Source organism: Macrotis lagotis, chromosome 4 (genome assembly GCF_037893015.1).
Source record: "Macrotis lagotis isolate mMagLag1 chromosome 4, bilby.v1.9.chrom.fasta, whole genome shotgun sequence".
Taxonomy (NCBI): domain Eukaryota; kingdom Metazoa; phylum Chordata; class Mammalia; order Peramelemorphia; family Peramelidae; genus Macrotis; species Macrotis lagotis.
In genome coordinates this window covers 71,608,379-71,623,164 of record NC_133661.1, presented here as the reverse complement: position 1 = coordinate 71,623,164, position 14,786 = coordinate 71,608,379, and the positions used below count along the sequence as shown (strand labels likewise).

The window sequence follows — 14,786 nt, the reverse complement described above, 5'->3', positions numbered from 1 at the left end:
AATCCCCTGTCCTTAAGAAGTTTACATTCTAATAAGGAAGACAAGTCCTCTATCTATCTCTACCCATCTATATACCTATACATATAGATAATTGTATTCTGATATTATTGTATTATAATCCTATGCATTTTAATGCACTTAAAATATTCTGAGAGAGAGAGAGAGAGAGAGAGAGAGAGAGAAAGAGAGAAAGAGAGAGAGTGAGCCCATTGGCTTCATCAGATTGCCAACAGAAGTCATAATTTAAAAAAAAAGGCGATCTGGAGTCATTTAAACTTTTTGAGCAGTGTAGTACAATGGTCAGTGTTGGCCTTAAGGAAGTTTAGTCTGGAAGCTGTGTGAAGTATGGTATAGACAGATGAGATATTGGAAGTGGGGTAGTTTTATTAGAAATCTGTTGAAATAGTCCAGGTGAGAAGTAATGAAGGTCTGAAAGAGAGTAAATGTCTAAGTTGAGAGAAAGGAGAGGGTTGTGGGAAGTGTAGCATTAGCAAAAACCAAATGACTATCTAGTGGGAAAAGGGTGTGTGAGAGAGAGAGAGGGAAGAGTGAAGGATGACTGAGGTTACAAATCTGGGTTATAAAGGCTGGCTATGTCTTCAAGAGAAAAAGTGATGTCTGGAGAAAGGTTGAATTTGCAAGATGCAGGAAGGAGTCCAAGATATTGTAGAAGAGATTTCTGAAGGGAAGAGAGGTCAAATTAGATAAACTTCATCATCATGCAAGAAAATCATGAGATCATGAGAAAATCATCCCTCACTGTGTACTCATAAATTTCCTCTGAAGTGTTCAAGGCACTGTAATAAGTTTTATTCTTTTTTTTGTTTGTTTTTGTTTTTTACAAATTTGATCATCATTACAACCATTCAGTTGAGGAAACTTGGGCAAACAGTATTAAGCGACCTGCCCAAGGTCACACTACTAGGAAGTGATTGAGAACAAATTGAACTCAAACCTTCTGACTCCAGGTCCAGTTCTCTATGCACTGTACTATTAGATATCTCTAATAGATGGTAATAGACTAATTATAATTATCAACAACTAAGAGAAGAAAGTTGATAGCACATATCAACCTTTTCCTGGTTGTTTATAATTACATAGGAGACACTTATTCCCTTCTCTTTCCTTCCCCATATAAAATGCAATTTATTAGCTAGATGGACTTTTCACTCAATCCCTTTAAGATAATAGCTACAGACCCAGCCAAGTGTTTCTTTATAAATGAATTTTGACCAAACCCCATGGATATTTCATCAGGTTTAAATCTGGAAAGATCAAAACCAAGTAAGCTTCAATATTTTGAAGCTGCAGGGTTTGGCATCACCCTAAAAGACTTATAACAGAGTATTTTTTTTTTAAATATTCACCTCTTCTTAGAGGTCACCATGGATGTGCAGTTCACAACCTTCACCTGCATTCCACACAATAATATTTCCAACTCTGAAATCCCTTTCTCAGACTTTTTTTTTTGTTTTGAAGAATGAGCTTTCATTTATAGAAAGGCAAATGTGCTCAAACACTTTAAGCCTTTCAGCTGGTTTCAGGAAATGTGATTTGTGTTTGTAAACTAAGAAAATGTATGTTTTCTTATGGCAAGGTTAAATGACTGTTTTGAGGGGAATATTGCATTTCAGTTTTGCTGCAGAATACCACTCTTCTGCCTAAGAATGCAAACATTCTTTTTATTAATAATTTTCTTGGGTTTTTCCAGGAAATCTCCTTGGAAGAGTTCAAGGTACTTAACATGAGATGTTTTATTTTCCATCACACTATCTTTGTGATATAAAACTAGATTAAAAACAGACAAAAGGAGTCTTATAAAGGACTATCTTTTCTAGTTTGAGGATGTCATATTCCTTAGCAAACACATAAACAAAAGGAATTCAGTATAGGTTGGTAGGTAGGATGCAAGGAAGGAAGGAGGGAAGAAGGGAGGGAAGGAGGAAAGGGAGGAAGGAAGGAAGGGAGAAAACAAGGAGCGAAGGAAGGAGGGAAAGAAGGAAGGAAGGGAGGAAGTAAGGAGGGAAGGAAGGAAGGGAGAAAGCAAGGAGGGAAGGAAGGAGGGAAAGAAGGAAGGAGGGAAAGAAGGAAAGAAGGAAGGGAGGGAGGAAGGAAGGAAGGAAGGAAGGAAGGAAGGAAGGAATGACAAAGCACTAGAAGCCAGGGAAAGATGATTGAATAGTATTGACCTTTGAATCTCAGGACTTCTGTTCAAATCCTGGCTCTCCTACTAACTGAGTGACCCAAACAAGTCCCTTAACCATTCATAGCTTCAGTTTCTACATCCAATATGAAGGAATTTAGCTTGGTGATCTCTCAGATAACTTCTAGCTCTATATTTATGATTCTATGTTAGCAGAATTCTATGGAATCTATGGTAATCTAGTGGAATACCCCAGGATCTCTTCCTGGCCTCATTCTTTTCTTTTTTTTTTTTTTTTGGCTTTGTGTTTTAGGTTTTTTGCAAGGCAAATGGGGTTAAGTGGCTTGCCCAAGGCCACACAGCTAGGTAATTATTAAGTGTCTGAGGCCAGATTTGAACCTGGGTACTCCTGACTCCAGGGCCGGTGCTTTGTCCACTGTGCCACCTAGCTGCCCCCCCCCCGCCTCATTCTTTTTAAAATATTTTTATCATTACTTGGACAGAGAATAAATGGATTGAGCTTCTCAAATTTTTAAAATGACCCAAGTTGGAAGATAATGTGAACAAACTGGATGACAGAGTTGAGATTTGAAAAGATCTTGGCAACCTAGAACATTGGTCTTGATCTTATGATTTATAGGGATAAGCATCATGTCTCACACCTGGGGTTTCAAAAATTGACTTTGGAAATAAAGAAGGGAGAGGCATGTTAAGACAAGAGTTGATTGGAAAAAAAAGATTTGAGGATTTTGGTGAATTGCAATATGAGACTATATCATGATAGAACAGTTATAAAAAGCTAATGTAATCCTAAACTTCATTAAAAACATGTAACGTCCAAAACCAGAGAGGTGATAATCCCTACTCAGACCATAATAGAGTATTTGCGAGTTCAGTTGTGAGTTTTCATTTTAAAAGGGCCTATAAATTGTCCAGAGGAGGGCACCCAGAATAGTGCCATGTCTTATAAAGATTAGTGAAAGGAAGTGGGAATGTGTGGCCTGCAGAGTGGTCTTGGAGTGGGGAAAGCAGAAATGATAACTGTTTTCATTAAAGAGGCAAGTATCATAGAAGATAAGTTAGCCTTCTTTTGCTTCTCAAAGGGATCCAGAAAGTGTAATGAAATGAGTGTAATGAAAAAGTTCCTAATACAGTTAACCAAAAGAATAGGCTAAATCAGTAGATGATTTCATTAGGGGTTTTCAAATCATGGCTGACTCATTGGGAATGTTACTGAGGGCATTCTTGTATAGTTTGTATAGGTATAGTTTGGACTGATTGACCTGGGCCGTTCCCATTAACTCAGATTCTGAGAAGGATTGAATAAAGAAGGGAAGGATAGCTGGATAGGTGAATAGAGTAGAATTTGACAGTCAAATTAAATTGCCAAATTCCCTGAACTTTTATCAGCCTTCATCTTTCTTGACTTGGATACAGTTTTTTTAACAGTGCCAACTATCCCTTTCTCCTAGATTATCCCTCCTCCTTGGTTTTCCTGCCTCCCTTAAACATTACTCATCAATCCCCTTTGCCGGATCATCTTGCATCTCCATCCCTCCTTCTGGTAGATCCTGGGTCCTTGGGATTCCTCAGTCCTAATGCATTACATTTAATGTTCTCCTGGGTAAATCTTGGTCTCTCATTTCATTGATACCACCTTAAGTGGCAGGGACAATGGGGAGAAAAATTTGTTTCCCTTTCAGTGAAGAGTTGTAAGCTCCTGGTCTTTTACTTTATCTCACACAGTCCCATCCCTATATCCTTTACTACCTATATATGCTGACATTATTAGTCTAACTAAACTTTATTTGCATTAGAAAATTTCAGTAAATTAATTATAGGATTTTCAGGGATATCATCAGTAGAATTTTATAATAATTATGCCATGGGATTTAGATAAGGACCTTAGGAGTAGTCCAGTCTAACTCCCTCACTTTGCATAGGAGGAAATTCAAGTTCATAAAGGAATTTGAACCTAAATCTAAATTTATATCCAAATTGATGCCTGAATTTACAGATTAACCAATACAAACCATTGGCTACATTTTAGTTCATGTAGTTGGCAGTTTAGTCTTTTTAGTTTTTTTTTTTTTTGCAGGGCAATGGGGTTAAGTGGCTTGCCCAAGGCCACATGGCTAGGTCATTATTAAGTGTCTGAGACCGGATTTGAACCCAGGTACTCCTGACTCCAAGGCTGGTGCTTTATCCACTATGCCACCTAGCCTCCCCCACAGTTTAGTTTTTAAAATGATTAAGAGATTTTCTCAGATATTACCTGTCTTTTTGTTATCTTTTAAAGTCTATCTGCCTTCTGATTTCCAGTTTTGGTTGGGAATTAACTTCTTAACTTCCTTTCTATTTTTCTCTATGGAAAATTCTTTCCTATTTAGGTTATTAGACCAAGTTTTCTCCTGTAGTTATTAGCCTCTCCCACTCCCACAGGGGGCTTCTGGTTAGATTTCATGGCATTCATAAAATTGAATAGGAAAAAAATCATCTTTTTTTTTAGTCTTGAACCAAGATTTACCATTTATATCAATTATTTTAAAACATTCTTCTGAGGGGTCCATGACATAAAAATGGTTAAGAACCTATTTTTTTCTAGGCATATTTTTCTAGATTCTAACTAAGGCAAAACTGATATTGTGGACTATGTCTTTTAGTCCACTACTAAATATAGGCTCCAATGGTCAGGAAGGTACATGGTTTTAAGTTGTGAGAGGAGGAAGGCAGCACCTGCTGCCAATAGCATTAATGAGGGCATCAATCTCTCAGTCCATTGTGAACCACCTTTAGTTAGTTGATAAAAGAGAGAAGAAAACTCAGGTCTCCTAAACTAGGATGATGTTCCTAAACTGATCTTTCTAACTAGGGCTAAAAAGCTGATCAACTTTCATTCTTTAACAGGAAGCAGATCAAGAGAGGCAGGTGAAACATCTTCAGTTATAGAAGAGGCTCTTTTGTTTCAAGGTGTCTTTACCTTTGCATCTGTGTGTATTCTTTTCTGTGCTTTCCATATCCCTGGGGATGTCCTACATGTCAGATTGTGTGGTACGATTCCTTTTTCAATTAGAACATTAGTGATGGGGTGACTGTGTCAGGACACAATCTTCCTTTGAGTCAATCCTTATTCTTTTGAGTGTTGTTATGTCAGATATCTCATGACCTTGATGCTGGTATCTGTTATATCTGGACTCTAATCCTAGGAAATACAGGTCTTCTTACAACTTCCCTTTATCTGTGATAGAGTCTTCTCTGCCTCCTTGATATGTTGTTCTTTCATCTTTGCCTCCCTGCACTTGGAATGCATCCCTTTGGATCTTCTATATGATTTTGTTGCTCAGTTTCTTCTTTGGTGATCTATGATACTATTTCCCTTCTCTCCCCATCTTTATTTCATGGATTCTCCTGTGTCCCTATTTGGGTAGCAAAAACTTTGGATAGTCTCAGTCTTGTGGTATTCCCAGAATAAGATCTGTAAGAATATGTATCTAGTCCCCAAAAAGAAGAATAAGGACAAATTAGTAGGGGAAGCAGATATCGGAAGAGAAGGGTGTGAGAATGGTGAGAATACCTTTGACCAAGAAAAACTTGAATGTTTACCCTCATGATTGGCAACATTTAATTAATGTTGATGGTGGAGGGATGCAGGGACTGGGGGAAGAGAGCTATCTACCATGGGCAAGAAAATGAAAAAGTAAGCAACAGACCAGGAATAGAATCTACCCAGAGTTTTCACACACACACACACACACACACACACACTCTCTCTCTCTCTCTCTCTCTCTCTCTCTCTCTCTCTCTCTCTCTCTCTCTCTCTCTGGCAAAGGTGAAAAAAAGCTCTACATATAAGGTATCAGCCTATATATGGGCTGACCTAACCATCTTTTGGAAAGAACATAGTATATGGGGATAGAATATGTGATTTGGAATCAAACAACTGGGTTATCAAGTCCTGCCTCTGCCATTTATGCCCAATTTGATCATGACTTTCACCAAATTTCTCCTCTGTAAGAACTAAGAACTACCAAGTCTTTTATAGGGAAATACAATTGGCAAGGGAGGAACTGGTAAGCAAAAGATCTGTTGTGAACCCAAATCATAATGGAGTTGGATAGGGAAGACAAGAGTTTTCACAAGTCAGAATGGGCAAGTCCATCTTCAAAAAAGGGACATGGGGTATCCAGGAATGAGGGACCATTCTTTCCAGTAAGTACAGAGAAGGGTACTTCAGGAGAATTTGTCTCCATATGGAGTCTGGGTGTCCTGTCCAAATTGATAATCTCAGACAAGGTTAAGTGGGGGCTGGCAGAACAATGCTAACAGGAAAACATTATCTAAAGGATTAAAATTTGTGAGAGGATGAGCCTTCTGTGTTCATTCAGATTTTCCTCAATTCAGCTCTGGGATAAAACTGGATTAAGGCAATTCCTGGACTTCCAACTTTATTAGAAAATAAAAAACCATTTCAGGTTGACTTCCTGAGGATGTATTATATACAAACATCTTTCCAAATCTATTTGAAAATTAGCAGAGTATTAATGTCCTTTGTAGTATAAAATCCATACTCCCATAGGGGAATAAGGAAGTGGGTTGAATGCCATTTTATATCTCAATGCCCCATAGACCAGAGTTATGTATTTTAACATATTTTGAGAATGGTTGAATTCTCCAGATCTCTTTCTATCAACCAAAAGCACTTCTAATGGATCAGGTAAATTGGAACATCTTACATATCTGAACTAGTCTTGGTCCAAGGACTGGGCTTCACAACTTGGAAGCATCTTCTGTGAGTCCTCAAAATGAACCTTTCCTAAAGAACCAGGCTTATCTTGGGGGGGGGTGCTCCAGAAGAGTTTGGCAGTTGAGAACATGTACAATGGTTAGAATCCAGTGAGTGTATGTGTGGGGGAGGAGGGGAGCAAGGCCCAATTCAAACATGGCAACGTGGCCCAATTCTCACTCTGACTGTGGGGAATTTGGGATAGTACCTGTTTATTTCCAAGGTCATTGGTAGAAAGTTTTGAATACTTGCCTCTCTTAGAGCCCCAGAGGGAACCTGGTAAAGTGGCTGTGTTGGACCCCACCTGAGAAGTAGGATGGTTTCGACCACAGTGATCTTAACAGGAGGGTGAGATGTTTCTTTGAGAAGTTACTAACTTGGAAGATGAGGAAAGGAAGACCCCAATATAGACTAAGAGTGAAAACCTCATCAGATAGCTAGGCTCTCATATGGTAGCCTAGATCCTACTTTTGAATAAGTCTTTCTGTTTCATCACTTCTTCCCTTTTCTTTATTCAGGAAAGGCCCTTGCAGTAGGTGCTACTGTTACCAGGGGCCGGAAGGCCTGGGAGGCTCTGCCTTCTCCAAGTCAAGACAAGACAGCTAGCTCAATGGGCAATCAGGTAAAATTATGGAATATATATATATATATAATATATATTACATATAATATATACAATTATTATTTTTAGGGGGGATTATGTTGAGCCAGGCTTAGTTATGAATGCTTAAACCTTGAACATACGACACTGGCTCCCAAGGAAATCTTGTGTTCATATGTTTGGATTTTCCTCTCCTAAATGTAACTGATGCTCAATTCCCCTATCGCATCAGAAATGGAAAAAAAAAGCTAAGTAAACACTTTGGAAAAGTAAAACTTTTTTTTTTATTTTTAAAGCCAAAGAAAACTATCTTTAGCTTAACTCTTAATCAGTGAATCTGTTTTTATTTTTTGTTTTTTACATTTTAGATGACCTTTAAAATATGCTTTCTATTTCATTTTGTACTTCTAGTAGGAGGGTTGATACAGGAAACTGTCATAAGGAGGGGAAGGATCTCAGTGCCTGAATTTTCCTAATTCATGTTAAAGCTACCTAAAAGAAAATGTAATGATTGAGGGAAGGGGTCCAGAGGGAATTAATTACTTTCCTTAGTCCTTCACTTATCTTGACCATAGGGACATGGGGTAGGAACACCAAGACCAAAATAGATTTTTGTTATACAGTGGTACTGTCCAAAATAGCTTTCAGTTTTAGGGTCTCCATGCTTCACATCTCATTCAAGGGTTGAACAGGAAGGTGCTCTATATTTGGTTTTTACCGCAGTTTTTCTCACCGATATCTATGTAGACTGTGGATACAGGAAAAGTCACTTGACCTCACAGTGGTTCTAAAATGCAAAACATAAAGAAAGCCATGACAGTGAAAACAAAACTGTGATTTTTTTTCTCCCATTGATGTTTTTGGGCACCATGAAATCTAATCATTGACACTTTGGGGGGGGGCATAGATCTCAGGTTAAGAGTCCTTGATTTTAGGCTAAAAGTTCAGAAGGGAAGCCAGTCTTTAGGAGTTTCCACACATAGAATTCTCCACACTGATGAAATCATAGGTCTTTTCCCAAAAGAGTCCCTCAAACTCTTGACCACAAAAGAATGCAGCATATGATACATCGGTCCAATGTCGATCCTCCTCTTTTCTTTGAAATATTTACTTGAAGAGCAAAAGATTTTAAAGTGAAAGGCATTTAATATGAACAAGTATTCCCCTTTTGAGCTGTGTTTATTCATAAGAGGAATTTTGCTCAATTGTTACTTTTCTAGTTAGGAGTCTTTGAATCTCTGTAAAAATATAAAATGACTTCTGTAGATGACCTGTTGGAAGTTTTCCTGCTACTTACAGAGAAAATGATGCTTCTTAGAAGTGTTAGCTTTCATTTAGAATCAACCTGCATTCTTTAGGCTATAGACCAGAGGTCTTCATTTCCAAGAAATTAAATAGGACTATTGACATGAGATCCCTCTTAGGTGAATATTGAGGAGTTTCAAAAAAGATAGCTTGCTGGTCTTCTGCCTCAAAGAAGCATGGTCTTCATAATGAGTCCTTCCACAGTTACATTGTGGAAAGATCCCTTTCTCTCCCAGTAGACCCCAGAGATCTATCAAACCTTTTTATTTGTTTTGCTTGACACTGATTTGTTAGTGCACAGAATCTATAGAAAAGTTATATCTTGATAGATTTATTCCAAGTCTCCTTGTTATGCCTCAGCATTTTTACACAAACCAAAAGGTACTGACATATTTCATTTGACTTGAGACATTTTGGTCTCCCTAGCTAGACTCCAATTTGAAGAGCAGCCACCTGGAACATTGTGAAACCATCGCCAAATGTAATCGAATTACTTTTTGAAACATGATTCTAAATATGTTCTCCAGTGTGAATTTCAATGGGGTCTTTTCATTCAAAGAATGTATATTTTATTTATATATTACATATATAAAAATAAAATATATGTATTTTTATGAAAGAGTTGCCCTTAATTTTTTTGTTTCTTGGAAACATAATGTCATAGCATACCTCTTCATCTCTTCTCTGCTTTGCCCCATTTTATTTCTTCTGCCATTCTTAGTCCAAAAAGACCCTGAAAATTAATTTAGAAATCAATGCTTGCTTATTAATGCTTCACAACAGCAGTATTATGTCCTGGGTGCCATATTAGTTTATTGAAAGTAATTTTATTCTTCTCAGGCCTTCTGAGGGGAGATATTTTTCTCATTTTTTTTCTTAGTTTTTTTTTTCAAGGCAATGGGGTTAAGTGGCTTGCCCAAGGCCACACAGGTAATTATTAAATGTCTGAGGCTGGATTTGAACTAAGGTACTCCTGACTCCAGGGCTGGTGCTCCATCCACTGTGCCAGCTAGCCTCCCTTGACATTTACTCTTGATAGTTCAGCCATATACTCTTGATAGTTATCAGTTGTCAAGGGTTCTGTGAACACCATTTTTTTACCCAGAGATTTTTCAATTATTACATGGGATGGGTCACTTGAGACCACTCATCATGGACATGAGAAAATAATCTTATCTGTGATTATGTATCTAGAAGAGTTCCTCCCATCAGGATATCATTTTCTTACTGGGGGCAAAATAATGAGGAAAGTGTGTTTATTTTGTATTTAAAAATAAGGTAACAGGGTAATGCTTCTTTTAACAAACAAGACTCTTCTGATCTATAAGAACAAAATTTATTATGCTTATAACTGAAATATCTTTACCCATTCATTATGCATAGAGAATAATTCTATATATACTTTTTGCTTTGGGAAAAAATGAATTATAGGTAAGTAGCTTCCCTACTATGTATGTATCAACTGCTTCCCAGTTGGGAAGGAGTACCTCCCAAATGTTCTTGCAGATGGTCTTGCTTTAATCAAAAGGCAGAATCCAATTTTCAGTCACATGGTATGTAATCAGTCACTGTTGTTCATTCACAGAGTGGTTTTTTCCTTCCTCTTCTATCTCCATCTGGAGGGCAGTCAAGTGTCTGTCTTCTTGGCTCCTTTTGCAACAAGGGGTTACTCTCTGGCAGTCATATCTGGCATCCTTTTACCTTGGAAAAAACCCTCCTTGTGTTTGATAGCAGTTGGGGCTCATCTAATGACTTTTTTCAGATGCTATTTTATAGATGAGAGGTATCTCTCTTACTGAGTATCATAAATCCTTTAAGTGATCATCCTCTCATAATTGATGAGTCTTCATAATAGATGTGAGCTCATTCTGGGCTCGGTGAAGCATAGAAGACAGTGCACTCTTTGAATTGCTTGGTAACGCATTGTTCCAGATTTCACAAGCACAGTATGGCTGTTTTACTATGTTCATTCTCTTCTTATTGGTCCTTCTGCTTGCTCTGAAGCCAAGTTTGAGGGAAGATATCGGCTTTATCTCTGGGAGGTGGGAATGCTTATGACTGCATGTCTTGGTCAGAAAAAAGGCATTTTTGAAACCACTTTTAATCATGCTATCTATTCATTGAATGGGAGCAAGGAGAGGTGGGCAGAGAACTGAATTTGGAATCAGGAAGAACTGGGAAAGTCAACATATAATGAGAGGAAAAAAGTACCATTTTGGGGGTCTGATTTCAAATCCTGTCCCTGTCCATTACAGCCTATGTGACTTTGAGTAAGACCATACACTTATCTGAGCTTCATTTCCTTCATCTATAAAATGAAAAAATTGAATTAGAGGACTCTCCTAACTCTAAATTGATGATACGATGATTTGGTATCCTTAACTGACTCCAAAGCTATAAGCTGTAGAGGAGGTGATTTTCCAATTTAAGAGTTCTCTATTTTGGGTGAAGTCACTAGTCTGCACTCCCTTCCCTAACCAAGTTAGTATTTTCAAGTCCCATATCATAGACTCTGTGATTTAGGGACGAAAAAGCCCTTAGCGATAGAAGCAATCATTTTAGAGATGAGCAATTGAAGGCAACCAGAGGTTTAAGAGACTTTGCCTAAGATCCTAAGGAAGTGATTGGCAGATCTGAGATCCATGTCTTCCTAAAAACTTTGCAGTTAGAACTCATCTAATACCAGATGTGGGGTTTTTTTAGGGGATTGAAAATTCCACAAAAAGGCTAGAAGGATATGGGATGGTAGTTCATTCAAGAATCTTTAATGTAACATTGAAATCAGGAACCTGAGTCCTGTCAAATTGGTTATTGAAGTTTTATTTTTTAGGTTTTTTTTTTTAATAAACTTTGCTGCTCTGCTTTCTAATACCTGGGTTGTTCAATAAACCAGCTTAGATCATACCACTAATAATAATTGATATTTATATACTATTTTAAGGTTTGCAAAGTACTTAGCATGCATTATGCTTTACATGAATTGAAAGCAATAAATACTAGCCTTAAGGACTTCCACATAAAACTGGCAAAGAGAATTCCAAAGTGATTGGCTAATGAGCTGGCTGTTCTTCTTATTAATGGATTTGCTACTAAACTCTATGCAAAAGGTTTTATGGTCTTTAGTAGCAACTTATATTTGTAAAGTATTTTCATACTTAATTCTGGCACCCACTATCTCATCTAAGAGGCAGGGACAGAGACATCTTCCTTTGGAGGGCTTTGTGCTACTCTCCTTGCCCACAATATTTTTCTTGGTTGTTAAGAGGGCAGTTGTGGGTCATGTTTGTATATACAGATTTTTGTGATGCTATGTTTTTAAAATGCCATTGTTTCTTATGAATGCACTGCTATTATAGGAGTGAGAAATCATTGTTTTTAAAAGTTGCATTTGCTGATTCCTGATTCCTGTTTTTTTGTCTGTAGATTTCCAAAACCAAAGTTAACTCACAGAAGGTAGAATTGCATCTAAAGAGTTTCTCACTTAGGAATGATCATGAAGATCTTGAAGAGAGTACAATTAGGTATCAGTTGCATGTTTTGTGACTTCTTGATCCTCTCCCCCTAAAGCAATGGTTCGTAGCTTTTTCCTGGGTTTTTGATTCCTTTGACAGTCTGAGGAAACCTATGGACTAATCAGAATAATGTGTTTGTGTGTGTGTGTGTGTGTGTGTGTGTGTGTGTGTGTGTGTGTCTGTAAGTGGAAACAAAGAGAAAATCCTATATTTGTGATTAGTAAAAGTAAAGATACATTTTCCAATCCCATTTCATGGACCCACTAAGATCTATCTATTCATAGATCCTTTGGGAGTTTGTAGATCCCAAGGTAAGAACCCTTCCCCATGTCTATCCTTATCCCTCCACCTGGGGCCAACTGGATGCTTACTAATGTTGACTTAATGATCTGAATTTTTTTGTGGGGGAATGGTCACTTTTGGAATGTTAGTTGGACTGAATATAGTTTTAAAAAATGGGATCCCAGAAGCACACTAATTTAAACTGACTTTCGTCTCCCACATTGTATCTGGGATATCACTGATGTGGTTACTCCCTTCATCAATGCAGATTGCAATGCATCCCTGTAAGCCTGTATGACCCTATTCTTTACCCTCCCATAAATCCTCCACAAGGGGGTCTGTTCAACTCGCTGGCGGCCTTCCTTTTAGATCTCCTGATATTGCTTGGATACCAGTGGAGTACATGGGCTATTTTAAAACAGATCATAAGGATTATTTTGTGAGATTCTTTCTTCTATTCAAGCAGGAACCATCCCATGTTACTGCTTACTTGCTGTGATCCATTTTTTTTTTGTAACAGAACTCTTATATAATTCCCACTAACCCCATTAAATGGTAGAAGGAAGCATTATAATAGACCTGGTTTGAATGATTTGAATGCTTCATTTAATATTTTGGGTTACTGAAAGGTCATTCATTAAAAGATTATTTTGATGTCCTAAATGATACCTTGGTAGATTAAATGTTAATACATCTTCCATAAAATATTCTACTTGCTCTCGTGGAGCATTTGGTACCTTAGAATAGAAAGTTTTTCACTTTCATGAATCTGTTGGTCAATCTAGGACAGCCTAGGGACCCTTTCTTGGAATGTCATAATTAAAGGACATAGAAAACTTCAGTTAAAGGTTTATGAAAGATAATTATGCACCCCATCCCCTGAAATCTGCCCAGGGATCCCAGGGACCTATAGATCCCAAGTGAAGAATCCATTCTTCTATACCCTATTTCTTTGTTTCTTTAACATAGAATTTGCTACATGTTTATTGATCTACTCAGAAGTATTATATACATTGAGGATTTCTTCCCTTTTAAACTTCAGTTTGGGGGTTTAAGCAGGAGCATGTGTAAATATGTATCTCTCTATATACATATATTTGTATATATAGATATATAATAACAATTATATACACATCATATGTATATGTGTTATATATATATGTATATATATATACATATATAATAGCAACTTAAAGTATTTATGGGGGCAGCTAGGTGATGCAGTAGATAGAGCACAGGCCTGGTGTCAGGAGGACCTGAGTTCAAATTCAGCCTCAGACATTTAATAATTGCCTAGCAGTGTGACCTTGGGCACGTCACTTGACCCCATTGTCTTAAATAAATAATTTTTTAAAAAGTACCTTAGGGGTGGTTAGGTGGCACAGTGGATAGAGCACCAACCTTGGAGTCAGGAGTACCTGAGTTCAAATCTGACCTCAGACACTTAATAATTACCTAGCTGTGTGACCCTTGGGCAAGTCACTTAACCCCATTGCCTTGCAAAAACAAAGAAACTCTTAAACCTATAAATTATCTATGACTCCCAATATGAATAATTCTTCTGAAGATGAACGTGGTGAAGAAGGGGAGGTTATTAATTAGTGACTCACTCTTTGAAAGGGCAGCTAGCTGGCAGAGTGGATAGAGTGCCTTTCCTAGACTCAGGAAGAATTCATCTTCCTGTTTTCAAATATGATCTGAGACACTTACTCTGGGCACATCACTTTACCCTGTTTACCTCAATTTCTTCATCTGTAAAATAGCTGGAATAGGAATGGTAGTATCTTTGCCAAGAAAACCCCAGATGGAGTCATGAAGAGTTGGACACAACTAAAAAATGACACAACAATCACACTTTGAAAGCCCTTTAAGAATAGTAAATAATTAAAAAAAAATAAAATAAAAAACAAACAACAAAAAAGATTAGTCAAACACCTTACATACATTATAACAATATGGTTCCCATTTCAAATCAGGATTAAAAAAGTAAGGAGACAAATGTGTGTTGAGAAAAATGGGAGACAGAGAATCCTTTAGCTCAAAAGTATCTTTTGTTTTTTTCTTGGCACCTATTAGCTTCTTTTTTAACTTTCCAACAGATCCCAATTTGTGTCCTGCTTTCTCTCTTTTTTTCTTTGTCTACCCCCTTTCTTTTTTTCC

General features: G+C 37.4%; 1 protein-coding gene across 7 annotated transcripts in view; it reads left to right on the top strand.

Moving 5' to 3' along the window:
* The window catches only part of LOC141521015 (tyrosine-protein phosphatase non-receptor type 20-like), a 292,732-nt gene that overhangs the window by 250,610 nt on the left and 27,336 nt on the right, over positions 1-14,786 (top strand). For 2 of the 7 annotated variants that reach the window (XM_074233095.1, XM_074233090.1), the window contains exons 1-3: positions 7,046-7,274; positions 7,445-7,548; positions 12,256-12,353. In XM_074233095.1, the coding sequence (XP_074089196.1) occupies positions 7,537-7,548; positions 12,256-12,353 (110 nt within the window). In that variant the 5' untranslated portion in view covers positions 7,046-7,274; positions 7,445-7,536. The other 5 variants (XM_074233092.1, XM_074233097.1, XM_074233094.1 and 2 more) reach the window with 5 other exon arrangements.